At 40.0% G+C, this 20,867-nt stretch overlaps 1 protein-coding gene across 1 annotated transcript in view; it reads right to left on the reverse strand.

Annotated features, from left to right (window-relative positions):
* DGKI (diacylglycerol kinase iota) overlaps positions 1-20,867 on the reverse strand; it is a 444,732-nt gene that overhangs the window by 91,685 nt on the left and 332,180 nt on the right. Inside the window, exons 22-23 of the mRNA XM_030308513.1 lie at positions 14,657-14,736; positions 12,386-12,430 (exon numbers count right to left, since the gene is read on the reverse strand). Coding sequence (XP_030164373.1) covers positions 12,386-12,430; positions 14,657-14,736 — 125 coding nt within the window. The remainder of the gene's footprint in view (positions 1-12,385; positions 12,431-14,656; positions 14,737-20,867) is intronic.

A 20,867-nucleotide genomic window follows, 5' to 3' on the forward strand; every position in this document is an offset into this window, starting at 1 on the left:
TATTAATATAATGAGGTCCTATGTTAAAAGGCATTTGAATTCCAAAGTAAAAATGCAATTACTATCTACCTCACTCTGGGAAGGATTTATAATGCAATGCAATTAAACTCTTATTTCAAAATTTAACATGTCAAAAAGATACATAAAAGCCATCAAGTCTCAACAAAAATTTCCCCTTGGATCTAATGTAGTCCACATGTATAGATACGTACAGATGAAAGGTCTCACTTGCATCACAACCCTAAAAGTTGGAAATTACTTGAAATCAGTGTTAAAATGATGTTTCGATGTGGCAGATTGAACAAAATTAAAGCACACCCACCAAATATACCAATAATCTATAAAATAAGGAACAAAGAAATCCAGCCACTCAGCATAACTGAGCACTAGGACATCTAAAAGACCGGAGGGAAAACAGGAGGTAAAGAGCAGGCTAGGGACAGGAAATCTGGTGGTGGCTGAGGTTGTTGTATTCCACTTGAGTTGAAAAACTGAGCAAAAAGCTACTTTTAGTGAGAAGTCTGCTTTGGGAAACTGATCTTGTGTGTACGTATGTGTTCTGATACGAGTTTGTTTATTTGTGGACACTGAAATTTAATTTATGTTCATTTGTATGAATCATAAAATATTCTTTCGGGTTTTTCCAGGCATTTAAATGTCTAAAAGCCATTCTTAATTCACAGGCTACAAAAGAAAAACAGGCAGTAGGCTGGATTTGGTACTTGAGGGGTAGTTTTTCAGACCTGGGGTTTCCATCATTACAAGACTGTTTGTTGTGTGATTACATTACATTTAGATTTAATGGAAATTGTCTTCCCCAACAGGTCCATTTTTATCTGACCTTGTGAATTATGTCAATGATGTCAAAATTTTGTAAGTGGAACTCAAGAGGGAGAGGTACCCTGGGTAAGGAAACTCCTTATGTTGAATCTCATCCATAGACTACTAGGGATTTTTCACTGGCCACCCTTGAGTAATAAAATCCTAAAGACAGCAGTAAAGATAATCACACTATAAATTCTTAATATCGAAAAGTTAAGTCAACAGGCATAGTGGTGGGGTGGAAAACTCATTTTTGTAGGATGACATCATCAGACTAAGAAATGAGACAACGAAAGTGTTTCTGCCCTTGAGGTGTTTAGGAAAGGCAGATGTAAGATTGAGAAGCAATTAATAGTATAATCAATGGCCCAGGATCCAGCCTCAAATAGCAAGCCCAGAGGCAGTGGAATTCTGGTGGCCAAGAGCACCAGCCTGTGCACATGACAATCCTGGACTTTACCGCCTACTAACTATGAGATTTCCTATCTATTTATTCTGTACCTTGGATACCTCATTTGTAAAATGGCTACCCGAGTATATACTGTAAAGAGTTCTTCTAAGAAGCAGATGAAAGGATATGTAAAATGCTTAACCCACTGGCCGGCACATGTTGATAGGCTGATATTATTATGCTACAGAAGTAATACTGGGGCAGCTAGGACTTTTTTTTTTTTTTTTTTAACCTAAACACCATTCTGACCTTTAATCACCTTTGGGGCTCACGGAACACAAACCACATCTCAGACCAGATCATTCAGATGATGCTACACCAGCACAAAATTGTTTTATCCATAAATGTATTTGTGCTCGGAATGTGGATTTTCAAGAACAGAAATCGAACAGATTTGTATGAGAAGACACGCAAAAAAGAATGACATCAAACGGGGGCTGAAATCATGCTATTTTGGTTTGCGGCTTGCAGGGCTTTTATTCCTCAGCGACCCAGCACCTCTTTTCACAGTATTAGAAGCTACAAATTGTCTTAAATACACAGTATCGTCTTTAACCCTGAATGTCTTCTGTCACCAACAGCAATATTTTTCAGAACACTTCTCTTTACCGCCCTTTCCCCATTCAATAGTAACTGTGTCTGATAGTCACTTAGTTTCACCAAAATTGTTACCTTTTCATTCACTGATTTGGACTGTCAGGGGTCACACGGCTCTATATTACTCTTATCCCTTTGATCACTCTTATCCCTATTTGATTTTTTCAGTTTTTATTTATTAAAGCTAATGAAGTGCAAGGCATGTGATGTGAGGGCCACAAAGATGAACAAAGCATGGATTGTGTCTCCCGAGGGTGTCCACTGCCCTGAGAAGCAGCCTGGATGCCCCCAAGTCACCTTCTCATTTCAATTTTTGGAGTAGCTATATGTCTGCGTTGCCAGATTCCAACACCTTTTTTTTCAAGACACGGCTATTTTAATTGTGATTTTATTTCCTAGATACTGTCAAAAGCCACTGATTTGGGGAAGCGGATTTTGAGTCGGCTGCCCAAAGAACTGGAGCGTGGTAATAAAGATCTGCAGAGGATATTAACAGGGAAAGCAAATGGAAGGCTCAGCTCACATTTGAGAAGGCCCTTTCCTTTCAGGTCTGAAATGTGGGGCTACCAGTCTTTGGCCCTAGGTAGCCATACGCTGACATATAGCTAAGACGTGCTGAGAGGCACAGTCCCGAGTCATACGGGCCACTCACACGGGGCCATGATGTCAAACAGAGCAGAATGTTGTTGGCTCTTGCTGTCCTTCAATCCTTCCTGCTACTTGAAGCCCTCCACCTACTGCTCCTGCCCTGACTCATCGCCCGTCATCTGCCACTAAAGGGTATGAAACAATAATCTCAACCGTCAACTACTCAGTGAGTAACCATTTGGTGACTGGTAAACTTTCCTTCCTTTCCTCCTTTTACAATATGTTCTTTTTTCACTTCGGAGAGTTTTACATCAACATAACTCTACTTCTGTATTCCTTGGTGGCTCTGTACTGAATAAAACCTAGACCACCAGTCTTTTTATGTTGTTGTATCTACTTAATAGTCTATCTTTGGAAACATTTCCCCTTAGAAGTATATATGTATGGGAGAGATTATATCACATTCACAGAACCATCCTCTTGGTTTTAGGGTTACCTGGCCACTTCCACAGAGTTCATTTAGGAATATTAGGCTGCTGTCTCATTCGGTAGGCTGATTTTAAGCCATGTTCTTGGGGCACGTCCAGTGTGTCATTAAGAAGGCTGTATGATCCAGCCCCTGTCCACTTCTCCTAGCATCTAGCCCCACTGCTCTCTTTTTTTTTTAATTTTTAAATGTTTATTTATGTTTGAGAGAGAGAGACAGAACGTGAGCGGGGGAGGGCAGAGAGAGAGGGAGACACAGAATCCAAAGCAGGCTCCAGGCTCTGGGCTGTCAGCACAGAGCCCGACACGGGGCTCAAGCTCATGAACTGTGAGATCATGATCTGAGACGAAGTCAGAGGCTTAACCAACTTAGCCACCCAGACGCCCCTATTCCCACTACTCTTCCTGAACTTCCTCTCCATTACCTAAAAGTGAGCTGTAAATGAGCGGTAGCTCTGAGAATTTAAGTAAACTCTCAGAATTACCCAGCTATTTAGTGGTGCGATTCAAACACAGGCCTCTTGTACTTCAAAGCTCATGGTCTTATATACCTAGTTTTATGGCTTTTAGAGGAATTACTGGGGGTTTTGAGGGGTGGGTGGAATTTATGCAGGTCAAGTTTGAGAGAAGTTGTTTTTTGACTCAGCTCAAGCAAAAACATGAAGAAATTTGAAATGATCAAATGGTTCCTTTGACTATGGCACTGAAGGATTTTTCATAGTTTCAGCCTTCATTAACTGTCAAACTAATCTGTATTTCTTATCAGAGTTCACTGCCTGGTAACTCAGAATTTTTCCTCTCTCAAATTCTCTGGTCACATTGCTTGGGCACTTTCCATCCCCACGTTTCCATGTGCTTAAGAATCCCACCTAAGGGGCGCCTGGGTGGCTCAGTCGGTTAAGCGTCCGACTTCAGCTCAGGTCACGATCTCGCGGTCCGCGAGTTCGAGCCCCGCGTTGGGCTCTGGGCTGATGGCCCAGAGCCTGGAGCCTGCTTCCGATTCTGTGTCTCCCTCTCTCTCTGCTCCTCCCCCGTTCATGCTCTGTCTCTCTCTCTGTCTCAAAAATAAATAAACGTAAAAAAAAAAAAAATTAAAAAAAAAAAAAAAAAAAAGAATCCCACCTAAATATGGCAATCAATGAGTACAGTGAACCACAATCCAGAGAGGAGAAACCGAAACAAAATTCATGTAAGTGACATTATGATTACATAGTGTGAGAGAAGTTTGCTGTAAGAGTTACCTGGTTGCAATTCTCAACTCCATAGGAATGCCCAATATTAACAGGTTGTTTAGCATGTGACATGATTATCACTTCTGTTACAACTTTATTTTCAAATCTGCACAACTATGCTTATGGCAATTTTGTTTAGAAAAACAATGGCAAAAACTGTATATAACCTAAATTTCTATCCAGAGAGACAGTGTTAATACACACCATGGAATAGAGTAGTAGTTTTAAAAACTGAGTTAGAGCTTCATTTATTAGCAAAGCATAATCTCCACGGTATGTTACTGTTAAAAATAAGTACAAAGAAGGCAAGTCCATTTTTATCAAAAAGAGAAAAACCAAATATGTATCCAGGTATGCCTGTGTTTGTATAAACTTGCAGAAAGGTACCAAAAGGTGCACACTAGAAAGGTGTGGTCCTAAGGTCTACTTTGAGTGGAGATTTAAAAACCAAAGAGAAGTCTAGAACTATACATAATCGGAAAATTAAGATAAGCCGAGATCATAAAATCTGTCAGATTTCACCACTCAAGTAGCTAATGGAAGTCAAAGAGGAATACCTTGAGGACATTAGTATCAAAGACCAATGCCTATGTGGATGGATTAAAATTGGAGCAGGAATAAAGAGATGATTATTGACAAATAATTCACAGTAACTTAAAGCCAGGGTCCATAAACTTCTTCCTACGCTGACATTCTTCACTACTGACAGACCACATTGGTGACTAGGTGACCACGATTCAGATAATTTCTACATCTTGTCTATCTACATCCCTTTCTCTCCTACAAAAAAAAAAAAAAAAAAAAGAAAGAAAGAAAGAAAGAAGGAGAGAGAATCAAAATACAAGTGATAGTATGGAGGTAATACTGAATTTGAAATAATTTTGTTTGAAATTAACTGGTATCGCTAACACGTTGCAGGGGATGTACCTCATATCACGTCAACAGCTCACCGTATCCTCACACTGGGCCTGGCACACAGGTAGAGCAGGTGGCCCTGGCATTAGGGAATCCTGGATTTAGGGGCGGCAGGAGGGTGGCCAACGGTGCAGTGCAGACTATAAGTCAGACTGGAGCTGAAAAGGGGAAGTGAGAAAAACAAAACAGCCCCTCACAGGAGGGCGAATATTGGCCCCGAGGGCAGACCTGGGCTTCATGGACCCTCTAGGGTGAACACGGCAACATCCACGTCACTAAACAAGAGTGGCCGGGAAGATGTTGGCTTTGTGAATGCTGTGCACGAAAATAAATGTAAAGAGACTCAATTTCTGATAGAAGCAAGAACGAGCTTAAAAACATGCACCTTTCGAAAGCAATCTGGCTGTAGACAGTTAAGAAATGCAATTGTGTGAATGTAGCAACACTGCACGGGAGAGTCACATGATGAACCTGACAATGCCACCGATGCTTCTGGTGCTAATTCAGGGCTTCTAGTCTCTTCAGTCCTCTCAAACGACATCATCAAATCTTCGATTCATCAAAGAGATAAGATACTTGCTCATTTTATGTTCTGGTATTTTCTTCATATAAATGGTGTGACGTAGAGGAATACGATTGTCCTTGTCTTGTAACGCAGGCTGCATCGTGTAGCCCTGGACATCCCATGCTCCTCTCTACTTTAAGTGTAATAATCTCCTAAAATTGCATGCTCCTTCAGTGAATAATATTAACAGATTCATTTCAAAACAATCCCTGATAATATGAATTTTTTAAATGGATGCTAATGGCAAACCAGTTTCTCATGCTAAAAATACAGCCACGTGCACAAAAGCAAACCTGTTATTTCTCATACATATATATTTTTGAAAGTCAACTGGCATCAATTACACGTAATTGATAAGGAAATTATCTGAACCACTAGTTGGCACGCATATGGCAAACTTGCCCTTAATTTACATTCTATTACTCATAGCTGATGCGCACATAATTTAATGAAGGCACAGCAGCCCCGTTACACACTCCAGTAGTTAATTCAATTAAGCAGTATTCACCTAGCATCTAACTATACTTTCCCTGTGAAGGAATGTTTTTTTCCTTTCATACAACTTAGGGAAGATGGAAGAGGCAAAGAGGCAAACCAGAAGTCCCTTTGGGCTGGGAATCCTTGCTTTATTCAATAATGTCCAGTCAATAACCACTTTACTTTTACATTGATCATCTTCCGGCCCAACCCATCTATTCATTTTTTTTTTCTCCATTCATCACCAAGTTGTATAAACATCTCTCTTCATCCTCGGTGAACAGATCCATGAGGGATGGTTACAAACACATGTTTAAACATCTCCATCTAACTATAATCCCAATTAATAGACTTGCTACTATTATTTTTATCTTTCAAAACTCTTTGTCTTCAGGGCACCTGGGTGGCTCAGTTGGTTAAGCACCTGACTCTTCATTTAAGCGCAGGTCATGATCTCATGGTTCACAGGTTAGAGCCCCGCTTTGGGCTCTGTGCTGACAGCGCAGAGCATTCTCTCTATTCCTGTCTCTCCGCCTCTCCCCTACTCATGCTCTCTCTCTCTCTCAAAATAAATTTTTTAAAAATTAAAAAAATAAGCGACCCTTCCTCCTCAAACCTACTTTACTATGGCTCCTACAGCAGCAGAAATAGAAATGGGATGCCCATTTCCAAAAGTAGCTTTGAAAAATGAAGAAATAATGATGGTAGTAGAAGATGAAAATGAGAGATATTCAAACATTTTTATGAGCCCTTCCGTGTGAGAAAGTCCTCTATCCACAACAACTACTGTGTGCATGTGTCATTAGCAGTACTGCCTTCATTTGCAACAGACCTGTCCCCAGGCAAGTCTTATTTTAATTCTTCATTTGATCCATCGCTGACAGCTTTGATCTAGCTTGAAGGAACAATACTAAGTTCCTAGCTAGCCCCTGTCCTTCTCTAAGACAAGATAAATTAATTCCCAGGACGACTCCTTTAAACTTGTTTTAACCCATCCATTGAAACACTTCTAAAATCCAGAAAACAAATTAAGGAGAAAGAGGCTTCAGAGAAAGGAGAGAGATGAATAAGGATAGTCAATATGAAGAGAGGAGAAACAGATCAAGTATTTGTGGGCAAAGGCTGTCTGTCTAGGATAGCCTCTGATGGCATATATAGATCTATCTCCCAGAAGATCATGTAGTTATGTAAAGTGGGGGAAAAGGGTCAGAGGATGAACAAATTGATATAGACTCAGATGTGACCAAGAGTTTTTTCTTATGGAAGTGACAGACATTTCTAAAGGATGAAAGAACTTTCTAAAAATGTTCCATCTATTTTGAAATATTCCAGCCATTCTGGTGTTAGTTTTAAGGAAATTAATTCTTTTTAAAAATATTTTAGATCCTTTTTTAAAATGTTTATTTCTTCTTGAGACAGAGAGGGAGAGAAGGGGGGGGGAGAGAGAGAGAGAGAGAGAGCGAGCAGGGGAGGGGCAGAGAGACAGGAGTCACAGAATCTGAAGCAGGCTCCAGTCTTGGAGCCATTAGCACAGAGCCCCATGCGGGGCTCAAACTCCAGAACTATGAGATCATGACCTGAGCTGAAGTTGGACATTTAACCCACTGAACCACCCAGGTGCCCCTAAGTAAATTAATTCTTAAGAAGAATCACCTGGATGGATTCCTTTTTTGCAGCTGCTTTTGAATCCTATTGCATTTTTTTTTACAGCTCAAATTGTTAGCTCATAATATTTTGGAAGGCACGCTCCTGTGTGGCAACTACATCAGTACCTCATGGAGCACTACCCAGGGGAAATGGGAAACTAAGTGTCTACAAAAAACCCTAACTGTCCCTGGTTCTATTACCCATGGTTCTCTGCTTATTCTTCTCTGCCATATCCACAGATGCCTCTGTTTTCCTGCACTATTTTTTCTCTTCCTGCTCCTTTTCCTTTTCCTCTTCTCATCTAGGACTTACATCTGCCCGTGGTCCCCAGTCATGTCCTGAGAGCCATTAGAATGACTCAGAGCTTCTCAAGGCCCTCGCTGTTGACAGTAGGGGGACAGATCATTCCTCGCTGGGTGAACGGCTGTCCTGTGCATTGTAACGTGTTTAGCAGCATCCCTGGCCTTTACTCAACAGACTCCAGCAGCATCACCTCTCCTAAATGTGACACACAAAAATGTCCAAACTGCCAAATGTCCCATAGAAAGGAGCAAAATCTCCCCCTTGTTGAGAATCGCTGGGACAGTTGCGTCCGCTTCTGCTCCTTAGCTTAATGGCTTGGGGTTAAAATGGGATATGCGAAGACCAGGGCGGCAGCAGAGAAGGAATTATCTCATAGTCAGGTGGCCTCAAGAGGCATGTCTATCAACTAGGTAGGCAGAGTTCAATTTCTCTCTGACTTCTCCTTTATCTGTGAAGCTCAGGAATATCCTGAATCTGCCAGCACCGTGCATTCTGCTTGTCTAACTTATGGTTACAGGTTACGAGAGATGCCATTAAGATGGAGGGGCTTTGTATCTGGGCCTCAGAGACAGTGCAGGCAGGGATTTTCAGCAGGCTATAAATATCCAGCACATTCTTGGATAACCCATAATGCCTTGTTAGGTTAATACAAGGTGTCATCTTTGAGCCTTCGTGCTTTGTTGGCCATTCGCTCTGAATTTAGTAAAAGAAGAAACCAAAGCAATGACATGCTTAAATGGCTAGGAACTGCCACATGCCTCGCTAATAAGGTGACTTGGGCACTCATACGCCTTTCTAAATGCTGTGCTTTCTCTTGAGTTTTTCCTAGCCTTAGAAAACAGCTAAAATGCCAACTGCCCATTAGTGAGCTGATAGGAACTTCTGAAGTTGTTTTTTTTTATTTAACTTACTTGTATTTATTCATTCCATCACAGTTAATTCTCCAAGTTTATTTAGTGCCATCTCATCCACAAAAAAGTCCATTTCAAAGCATTTAAGACATTCTGACAGGTCTCTCTCTCTTACATCACCCCCCACACCCCTATACCAAGACAGACTAACTACAGAGTCTGACATGATCAGCTTCTGCATTAGGAAACAAAGATTTAGGGGCGCCCGGCAGCTTAGTTGGTTAGGCATCCAACCCTTGGTTTCGGCTCAGGGCATGATCTCACGGTTTCATGAGTTCAAGCCCTGCGTTGGGCTCTGGGCTGGCAGCAGCACGGAGCCTGCTTGGGATTCTGTGTCTCCCTCACTCTCTGCCCCTCTCCCGCTCACACTGTCCCTGTCTCTTTCAAAATAAACTTAAAAAAAAAAATCTTAAAAAATATTACCTGCCAGTTTAATCATTTCCTGCAAGTTGGTTTGGTCACTTTCTTCTTAACACTAATAGCACCTCAGGGTGCCTGGGTGGCTCAGTTGGTTAAGCATCATAGCGTGCCTTGATTTTGGCTCTGGTTGTGATCTCATGGTCATGGGATCGAGCCCTACAAAAGGCTCTGAGCTGATAGCATTGATCCTTGCTTGGGATTCTCGCTCTCCGCCCTTTCCCCACTTGCACCCTCGCTCTCCCGCAAAATAAATAAACATTAAAAAAAAAAAAAAAAAGCTAACAGCACCTCTATCCCATGGTTTTTCTACACATCCTCAGAGTATTTTAGAATCCAGTCTCCTTCATCTCAGCCTCTCAGCAGCAATGACACAATTCACCGTTTCCTCCTTCTCTAAGACACATTTCACTCCTGGCTTTCATGATACCACCTTTGACCCATTAGTACATGGTGTTATGACTTCAAGCCCTCCTCTTTATCTAAACTCTCCCTGGGTGATGTCCTCCATCTTCATCATTTAAATACGATCCATTTCCTAACGATGTGCAAATTTCTATCTCCAGGCCTGAATTTTTCGAGCTTTAAAATGTATACATCTAATTTCCTACACACCCAAACCTCTTGGATCTAATAGGCATAACAAAATCAGTGTGGCTAAAACAGAACTCTCTATTCACCACCCCTCTCACTCACTCCTCCTCCTCCTGACTGCCCAAGATCCCAAGCAAACATGTACATTCATCTTCCCCCAACTCCTTCCCTTAACCAGCTCTCCTTTGTTCCACTCAGGAAATTTCCTCACCACCCTCTCCCTACTCTCTGGCCATGTTAATTCAAACAGTCTCTCTCACTTAAGCTGCCTGTTCAGTGAGCGTATCTTGGGCTTAGACCCTAGATCTTTTTTCCACTCCTCCCTTAATACCCAAAGGCCCCTGATTTTTATAATTCTTCAAGGAGGGGTGGGGGCACGTAACACTCCAGACACTGAAGTTTGGCCACTGCATTGGCTAGCCTGTATGGTCAGTGCATAAAATCTTCTGAAGTGACATTGATAATACAACAGTTTTGACACCCAAGTTTGACTTGACTGCAAGCAAACAAAAACTCAGCAAACTTCTGATATAGTCAATAAATACCACTGATTCTTCTGCATGTTTCTGTTACCAAATAATAAACAAAACAACCACCTCCTGATCTCTGCGCAAACACACACAAACGTGTTGTAGAGAAAACACAGTACAAAATATCTACCTGTCACAACTCTCACAGCAAAATAACTGTATCAAATAAGCCAGGATAATAAATAGTATTGGTCTCATAAAACTAGTTAGAATAAATATCTGAAATGTCTAAATAAAAATGCAAAGATGCAAAACATCCATGAGAAAAGAGTACAAACTCTTTAAAAACACAGACAAACAGACTCGCAAAATCTTATGGGTAATAGGTCAATTTTTAAAGAGCAGAGGTCAGCCCTCGCCTCTAAAAGTACTGAACTTTTAAAAATAAAATGAAACTGAAATAGTGGCTTCAGGTAAATATGCAAGTAGCTACCGGGAGGAATGTTGTGCTCTATCTAAAAATAAAGTGGAAATTTGCCCTTTCGTGGTTGATAAAAAGCAGTCTCAGAACTAGAGTTGTTTTTTTTTTTTCCTCAATGTAAACACACCCTAAGTGAATTCCTATCCCTTTTATTGCAGCCAGATGGAAGAAAGGACTCTTGAAGAGTGGGGTACTTTGTTTGAAACTTAAACCCACAAACAAACAAGAACACCAAGACTATTTCTGTCATTAAGCATCAGGATAATCAGGCTGCCTGGACCCAGGGCATTATCCACTGGCAGGAGGAGAAGCTACCAACATGTCACAAGGTATACAGTTTTGAAACATTGTTGTTTACACAAAAAGATATTCAGGTGCAAATTTCAGGTGCAGCATAAAAGAAACCAAAAACAAATGTGAGGTGCTGAACCAGGATTCACAGATTTAGACATCTTTAAACACCTGTCCCCCCACATGGAGTTATAAAAAGGTCTAGGACAGGGTATTTGGAGGGAGTCTTGGCATGCTCGGACTCCCACACACCCTCCCGCAGGGAAGGGGACTGACCGCTCAGAGAAAAGGACTTTACCGGGACTGCTCAGAGCTTTGAGTTTGCCCCCCGTAGTCTGGGGTATACTGCGCAATGGGATCTGAACCGTGCCTGAGAAATCTAATTTCTAAGAGGATGGCTGGAGAGGCCTGTACAGCAGAGTAGGGGCAGGGAAGTGGGGAGGTAACAGCCCTCCCAGAGACTGTTGGGGCAAAGGATATCTGAGTGTTCTCCTGTGGACTTGATGTGGATCACGAGAGACAGGCAGGCTGGGTTTCTTAGATCCTGTCCAAAAGACCAGGATGCACCAGTCAGACTGCATTTTAGAACATCTGCTTGATGGTTGTGGGAAACAGAGAACTCACTTTCCTGGATGTGAAGAAGACACATGCAGCCCTGGTTGCTAATGGCAGCCATCTTGGACACGGAAACATCTAGTTCAGAGGTGAAATTGACAGAAAGAAGAGAACAGAGCAGAAAGACCAGCAGAAAAATGGAGCATGAAGCATGGCCAAACCGTACGTTAAATCCACCCTTGATCTGAACTTTTTTGCTGATGTGAACTGATAAACACTTTCCCCGTCAAACTAGTGTGAACTGAGTTTCTAATATTTGTCATTAAAAGCACTTCATTTTATAATCTTTTCTAAATGATCTGGGAGAAAGTTCACAATCCAAATTTGTGCTATACTAGGATTGTCCACAACCAGGAAATGTAAAAGAATCAGAATGTCCACTTCACTTGATTCTTAGAGTAAACTCTATCCCTAGGGAAGATGTGGCCTCTAATCCAAATGAAGCATTGATTGAAAGATGGACCTTCTTTTTTGGGGGATAAGGGGGTAAAAAAAAAAAGAAGGGGGTTCAATTATGTGTTACCTGGTAATGAACTCTCTGGGAGCCAGAAGAAACTGACTGCAGGTCCTAATGGGAAAATGGGAAAAAAAAAATCCATACCTTAAAATGAGTTTTAACAAGTTGTCTCTACCACTCTATCAACTGAACGCCCAATTTAATATTATTAAACTCAGCTAGAAAATATCTAACTCTTCCAAATTCATCAAGGCTAAACAAAGAAGATAATGCCCCAAATAACAAAAGCATACCAAGCTGGACTGAGAGAAGAAAGGCCATTTAGCTACTGAAATCTGTAAATTTTAAATGGTTTAGATGTGATAGAATGGTTTAGATGTTTAGTGACAGAATGCCAAGGATCAAGAAGACCAAAAGTAAAAAACAGCCCATTTTAATAAAAAAAGAGGTCATATTTAATTTGCACCTGAACTTTTGGCTTATGAAGAAAGTCTCTAAAATCCCTCTCAGTACTTAGGAAGAATTTATTCCTCTTAGACCTAATACAAACTGTCACAGTAATTGTGTTTATACCGAGAAGTACTAGGCAAACATGGGTTTTCATAGTCGGTGAAGAGAAAATCGTTGGCCACCTCTGCATTATCACGAAGTGCAAATTAATAGGGTTGAAACTAATGAGGTTTTGCTGGCAGATTCTGAGAGTCTGAATCCCTTTATAAAGTTTTATAACTAAGTTGTCACCGTGGTCATGTCCTGAAGGTTTCCTTGTTAATGAGTGTAGTGATTCTATTTACAGATGTCGGCAATCCTGGGTTCCTTTGTCCCCATACCTGCTTCCCACGGGGCTTTACCAACTTACTCTCTGTGCCCAACTTAGTTTTAAAATTTCTCTTTGAGTTCATTCATTATTTTTTTTAAATCCTACTTTCAGTTGAATATTAGTATTATAAGCATGCTAATAAGTTAGTTTTCAACAAAGTCAATCCATCAGTCATGTAGTTTGCTACTGTGAAATCTCAAATTACCTATGAGTTAAAAAAAAAAAGAGGTTTGGTATCATTTATGATTTGCCTTTTTATTGCAGGTTTTTTGAGTGAGGTTGCACAATAACATAAAACCATTATTTTGAAAAATGAGACATTTTGTGTTCCAGGAATATTTATTGGGGCCTGAGTCACACACTACAAAGTCCACAAATTTTAACATGTTAAAGTTATCCTTGGTAAAAACAGCCGAATGAAACCACAAGGGTAAAATTTGTTGACTTTTCTTCTCTCACCCATATCAGTATTCAAAATCTGGTATCTACATCAAAATATATTGTGTTCACAATTCCATTTCTATCCTTAAAAATGGTGAAGAAAAAAAGTCATAATTTTTCACCTTTATGCCTTCTGCCTGTATTTATTTCTATCCGGAGAAATAGAATCTAATGTTCAAAGCTAAGTGGCTACAATTTGAGGGATTTTAAGTTCTATATATCTTCTTTATTTGTGATATTTACTTATGTAGAATGTGTCGTCTAGAAGGGAGTTGTTCATCTTGTGGTATCTATCATAATTACCCAGTAGCTTTAAAAATAGCAATGTCTAGACCACATCCAGAAAATAAATGTTTTAATGTGCATCTTTCATAAAAAAAAAAAAAAAAAAAAAAAACAATGAAAGAAGTGATTGTTTATGCTTTCGCCATTTGTAGAATAAAGACAGGGAATACTCCCCGTCAAAGTATTGCAAGAACAATCAGTGGCCACTGCAGGGATGGCTTTGGGTCCCTGGCTTTGCTGGTGCAATTCAAATTCATGAGAATGCGATTTATGAGGTCTCCTCCATTGTCTTCCTCTATGGTAAGCCAGATTGAGGGAAAGAATCGAGAATTCCTCTGTGTTCTGACACAAATTTCTCTGAGGTATAGAAGGTTTTTCTTTCCTGTAGAAGTTATATTTTTAAAAAATGTAGCGATCTCTGACAGAAGTCTGTGCTAAATACAAAACATTAAACCACCTAACTCTCTGTTTTCCTTCATTATTCATCAGGGCCCTTTGAAATTCAATATAGCTCAAAAAATACAGATACGCAGTGTGGCAAGAAGACAAGAAGTTCCAAGCTATAGTTATGGATCACACTAGAGCAACCTTCTTTCCCATTTCAACCACGGGAGGAGGGAAAATAGCAGTGGGGGCTGGGGAGAGAGATGATCTGGTCGATGCTTAAAAGACAAGGACACCACGTTTCCATTTCCTTCTCAAATGCATCATTTCAGAAGCAAATATATACGGTTGATAATTGCTTACAGAAATGGAAAACTGAGAGTAAACAATTGGCTAAAGAAACTCACCTCCTGTAGGCGATCTATGTACATACGGCAAGTCTCCAAGTCACAGTCTCCACGCACAACTAGAATACCCAGAGGGATAGCTAAGGGTGAAGGAAAGAGAAAAGTCTAAAATAACATATTTGATTTTTCTAGATTGGCAAAATGTGTTTCTTATGGTTAAAAAAGTATCTCAGAAATGTAAGTAGTGTTTTGGACATTTCATTATCCAAAATTCTCCTTAAACCTTCCTTGTGACCCAGTCTCTTTATTTCTGCAGTTGTCCTTCCCTTCCTTGCATGATCTGTGCTGTCCCTGGCCACCTGGCCAGCCTTCCTTTTGTCTTGGTGGCCCAGGTATGGAGGGTAATGTCATGGAAAAGGTGGATTGGCAGGACCAGGAGGGGGCTCACAGCCAGCTAATCATCAATGCCTGCATTTTCAATGGTCAATGTACCACCGGAAAGTAATTTAAAAATCATGATTCTGGACACTTACCCCCTTTCCCTCCTGAATGCATGGGGCTTAGTCTTTCTGTCAGTTTGCAATGGTTCCTTATTCAAGAGACTCCCTCCTGGAGGTGCTGCCACCTGCTGGCCACCACCAGAACTAAATAGGCATAAAATGTTTAAAAAACAAAAACAAAAAAGCTCCTAGAAGGTTTACAGCTTAAAAATCCAACTGGTCTTAAAGACGGCCAGTGTAAACATGATAGCAACAGGGCTTCAGGAAACAGGAAAAGCTCTTATGTGCCTTAAACACCCTATATATTTAGGAGGTGGTAAATGTTATACAAGGACTTTGATGGATAGAACTTCCCCCCTCAGATATAACCATAAGATTCCTGCAGTACTGAAAAACAGCCTCCTTCCCCAAACTTAAAAAAATGTATTGCCTATTTCTAATTTTAAAAGTATGGTGACACTATTAAATCTATAACATAACAAAAAAACACCCTTCAAAATTTTGAATTAACCAACTAAAGACTGGCAAGCACATGATATGCCAGTGGTGTTCACTGAAGATTTTCTAAAATCTTTCACTCACTGACTTTTTAAAGCCTCATCATCAATAAAGGTCTGAAAGCACAAAACAGGAGGGCATTAAAAATTAACAATAGAGAAATAAAATATATTTAAAATGTATGGAAAAATCTTGAGGAACTCACAAAGTAGTAGAGAAGACATGCAGATACACAAAAAATAATAACTGTAATAGGGTATATACAAGTATGAGCTTAGTCATTTGAAAACTACAGGACAGAGGGACTAATTCTTGCCTAAGGGTAGTTTTAGGCTCTCCATAAGATATGAAGCCCCGCTGGCTCTTTTAGTTAGAGAAGCGAGGGTAGTCTAGAGATAAAGAAATCACTTGTTTCTCGGTATTACCTCCTAGACTGGCAACCTGGAGGAACAGGGTGTGGTATGAACCTCTCTAGTGGAAACCACATCCTGCATACGTTAAGTCTTGAAAGCGTCCATCATCTTGTAGAATTATGTAGGCATATGACTCAGTATGAACTCTCTCATCAGGAATGCTCATTTGCCTTCACAACCATAATGTCTGGTAGAGCCACGTTAGACATTCAGAAAAAGTTTATGAAAAGAGGGAGAAGGGCTTAGAGCGTGTTCGAGCGTGAACGAGAAAGTATGTCTTTCAGGGCTAAGTCAGCTTTCCAGGGGAGGCAAAGAAACAAAGGTTTGGAGCAGGAGAGGGAGCATGTACTGGACCCGGGGCTTGCCTTTACCTGTTCTTTCAGAAGCTAAGCAAGACAGTCAGTAGGCAAAAGCGTGAGGAGCCCTGTAAAGTGTCCCATGTTTGGAGGAAATAATAATCTGGAGAAATACCTTGTCTCTTTTCTTTGAATATAAACAGAAACATCAGAAAAGTCATTAGTATGGTAATCATGCATCTTTAAATGAAATGGAAGGGAAATTCAGTGAGGAGATTCCTAAAAGTACTGATTAAAGTAATCATCCTCAGCTAGCCTACATAGGTTACCTACTGAAGAAGGAGAGAATAAAGATTTCTATCACTTGAGGAGTGAGGAAGAAAATCTAGAATTTTTGCCTAGAAGTCAGTCAAATGTTGTGAAAATAAAATATAGCCGTAACTAACATGATATTATAGCCCATGTTAGAATCTTGTTCAGTGATGTTTACTCTCTGTTTTTAATTTTTTTAATGTTGATCCATTTTTGAGAGGAGAGAGACAGAGTGAGAGCGGTGGAGGTGCAGAGAGAGAGGCAGACACAGAACTCAAAGCGGGCTCCAGGCTCCGAGCTGTCAGCACAGAGCCCAACACAGGGCTTGAACTCACCGACTCATGGACTGTGAGATCATGACCGGAGCCAAAGGTGGCTGCCCAACTGACTGAGCCACCCAGGCTCGATGGTTTCTCTTAATTTCAAACGTGCCAACGTAGAGAAATAAAATCTGATCAATATCATCTATTTACTTGAATTAAGAGACAACGTTTTATAGAAATGCAGGAATCCTGTTAACATCTCTGATTTCCTTCTATTATCAATGCTTGGAGTTAAACCGGTCACAAATTCAATGCACTTTGAGCAGATATTTCAAACTACAATTAGACAGTAGATATTCCAGACCTAGAATGAAGAAGGCAGAGCTGGGAAAAAGTTTTCAAAGATCTGTCATTTGTTTCTACTATAAGTATAAAATCAGCTACTTTGCATTATTCCTCTAGAAGTCAAGTAAGAGAAAGAGTGCTTTTGATTGATGTTAGCTATTAATTGGGCTTTAAAAAAAAGGGCATTCTCTGCCACAATTTCATACCATGATTACTGACAATTTGCTGTCAAATTTATCCTATGAAAGGAGCAGTGTGCAGTAGAAAGGGGGTATAGTCATTCCCTCTTGAATTCAAATCTCAGCACCGCTTTAATCTTACGGAATTACTCACATTAGCTCTTTGGTCCTGCAAGTTACTCAATTCCTCTGATCCTTAAAGTGAAGACTATGGTATTTAGGATGGGCTTCTTCTAGGATTTTATGAAGATTAAATGCAACGCTGTATTTAAAAATGAATAACCAAAACATCAATGTTCTTTCTCCTATACTCCCTTTACTATCTTTAGGACAACTTTAGCTAGAAAATAAATACATATAATCATATATCTTTCAGTTTATCAGGATTAGCTGGTAGTTGCATAAGATATATTCCTGTTTTTTAAAACTAACTACGACTCTTTCCGTAATGGGAAAAATAACTGTAGTATAAAAATATTGTAATCTGACAGTTCCATCTGGGGCAGGACATGATGGCGGAAGAAATTTAGAGAAAATTATCACCTTCATTTTACAATATTGACAACTAACTACCACTTCAGGGAAGTTGCCTTCATATTAATTGAGAGCAAAGAAGGTGGTTGTCACTTGAGCATTAGAGTCATTATCCCCAATCCTGATGATTCATCTTATTTTGGCCTTAAAGATTTTATTTGACTCCAATAAGCAACAACCAATACTCAGCCTACATAATGGAACTTGTATTGCAGGGATCAAATGGAATTTATAGGTTTTAAGCAATAAAAACCAAGCTGGTTTTTCAATTCTGATGACAGATTTAATACTTCCTTTTCTCTTGTCCGAAATGCTACTCTATTACAGTAAATGGGTTTTTTAAAGACATAAACCAAGAAAAAAAGAGGAGAAACAGTGAGAAGATAGTAACAGATAAAGCAGATGGAAAATTGGTAAATGACCCACAGCCCCTATAGAGTCCAGTCCTAAACCATGGATGGGAATGATGAGAACCAACATGATTTTTACAGTAAAGCCCTCAGAAATCTTGCAAACTGTCAGCATCACATGCCTCAAGAACTGAGGGTGGAGGGGGCAGCTAAAATAGATCACTAGATTCCACCAGCCACTCTTAGCAGGTACAATTACTTTATAGACAATGGGGACTTACTGACTATCTGCAGAATACAGATCCCCAGATTTCTTCCCTCACTAGGCTCTCCAAAGCTAGTAGCCAGAACCCTGCCTTTTTGGAAAGAGATCTGAAGCCTCCTCTTGGGGAATCCTCAAAGAGTTAAAATAAAATATTCCATCTATGAAATATAAACAGATTGTATTAAAAGAAGATAAAGAATAGGAGGGGGGCGCCTGAGAGGCTCAGTCGGTTAAGCGTCCGACTTCGGCTCAGGTCATGATCTCACGCTTTGTGAGTTTGAGCCCCGCGTCAGGCTCTGTGCTGACAGCTCAGAGCCTCGAGCTGCTTCGGATTCTGTGTCTTCCTCTCTCCCTGTGCCTCTCCCCCACTCATGCTTTGTCTCTCCCTCAAAAATAAATAAACATTTTTAAAAAAACTATTTAAAAATAAAATAAGTAATAGGAGGAAGAAAAAGGAGAAGGAACACCATTCAGAAAACAAAACAAAAAAAATCTTGAAAATAAAAAATTGATAGAATAAATACAGTTTAATAGAAATAATAGAAGACAAAGTTGAGGAAATCGCCATAAAAGTAGAGCAAAAATACAAGGAGGCATATAATACAAGAGAAATGCTAAGAAAAATAAGACTCAGCCAAGTGGCTGAACATTCAAATAATAGGAATTTCAAAAAACCAGAGAAAAGAGAAAGGAATAATTACCAGAAATAAACCAAATAAAAAATTTTTCTTAGACTGAAGAACATTAGCTTCAAACTAAAGTGGCCCGGCAGGTGCCCAGCACGATGATAATAAAACAAGAGAAAGACATTGTATTTTAAAATTTAACAATATTGGGGACAAAGAAGTATCTATGACTTTCCAGAGAGGAATAACTAGATGGTATATAAAGGATCAGGGATTCGATGGTCTTAAACTATACAGGCCACTGCATGGTCGGGCAGGCAATGAGACAATGCCTTCAGCGTTCTAGACTTTTACACATGATCCATGCTATCAAACAACTGCAAGGATGAATGAAAGACACATTCTCTTTCAAGGAGCTATTGCAATACTTCCTCTAACAAAAGTTTGAGTTTGCAAAAGGTTGAGGAATGCATGTAACGTAACACATGGGGAACACACCACAGAAGAGGAACCAAAGTAAACCTCCTAGGTGGGGCTAGACAAGCCCAGGGTGACAAATCCGTCGGGCCGCCAAACACTGTGACTCGCAAGACTGCTATGTGGACAGCTATCATCATTGAAATTTTCAGGGGCGCCTGGGTGGCTCAGTCGGTTACGCGTCTGACTTCGGCTCAGGTCATGATCTCACACTCCATGAGTTCGAGCCCCACGTCGGGCTCTGTGCTGATGGCTCAGAGCCTGGAGCCTGCTTTGGATTCTGTGTCTCCTTCTCTCTCTCTGCCCCTCCCCTGCTCATGCTCTGTCTCAGTCTCTCAAAAATAAATAAACTTAAAAAAAAATTTTCATCATCCTTGGAGTTAGTTTTCAATGCAAGGGTAGAGCCCAGGCGAGTCTGAACCAGTTTCTTTTATATATATATATATATATATATATATATGTATGTACACATACATATACACACGTACACACACACACACACACACACACACAACAACAACACCGTATCACCCAAGATATACTCTACCTTAACCTGCTTTTGAGAGCAAGAGTTAAGTTACGGTGGAGCAGAAGAATTCAAAGTTCATTCCCTCTAACCATATTTCTGCTTGATATCTAGAATGCACCCTAACACCCTCACCAATGTTTCTCAGAATTCAATCATTACCTTGTCCCCTAAATCCTCTTACAATGGGCTCATGTGCACTCTCACTCTCAGAGAAGCTGAAGACACACAGTGATGCAGAGACTCCTTCCATCTCTCCTAAGAGTCTTCATCTAAAAGTGAAATCATCATCTTTTCCTTACATGGTGAAGTTTAGTCTATCTCTATCTCTATTTATTACAGTGTAATTCCTGTTAGAACAGAATTGCGGCTGAATGGGGCTGTTAACCTATTCAAAACACAAACAAAACTATCTCCAATGGGATCATTAAAAGAAGGTTATGAGACCTTAGAGAAAAGCTTCTCAGAAAACGGACGGATTTGCAAAGATTAAGTTATAAGTCCTAAATATATACATAAAAATATTAGAATTGCAGAGTCTTGAGGTTAAATAAAAAGACAGTCATGTCCTGAAAAGAATAAATCAGTGTCAAAAATTCATAAAATAGGGAAACATTATGAATAATATGGGAAATCATCAAAAAACTAGATAATATTAAAATGCATTTATTTTATGTTAATGCTATT

Source organism: Lynx canadensis, chromosome A2, assembly GCF_007474595.2.
Source record: "Lynx canadensis isolate LIC74 chromosome A2, mLynCan4.pri.v2, whole genome shotgun sequence".
Taxonomy (NCBI): Eukaryota; Metazoa; Chordata; class Mammalia; order Carnivora; family Felidae; genus Lynx; species Lynx canadensis.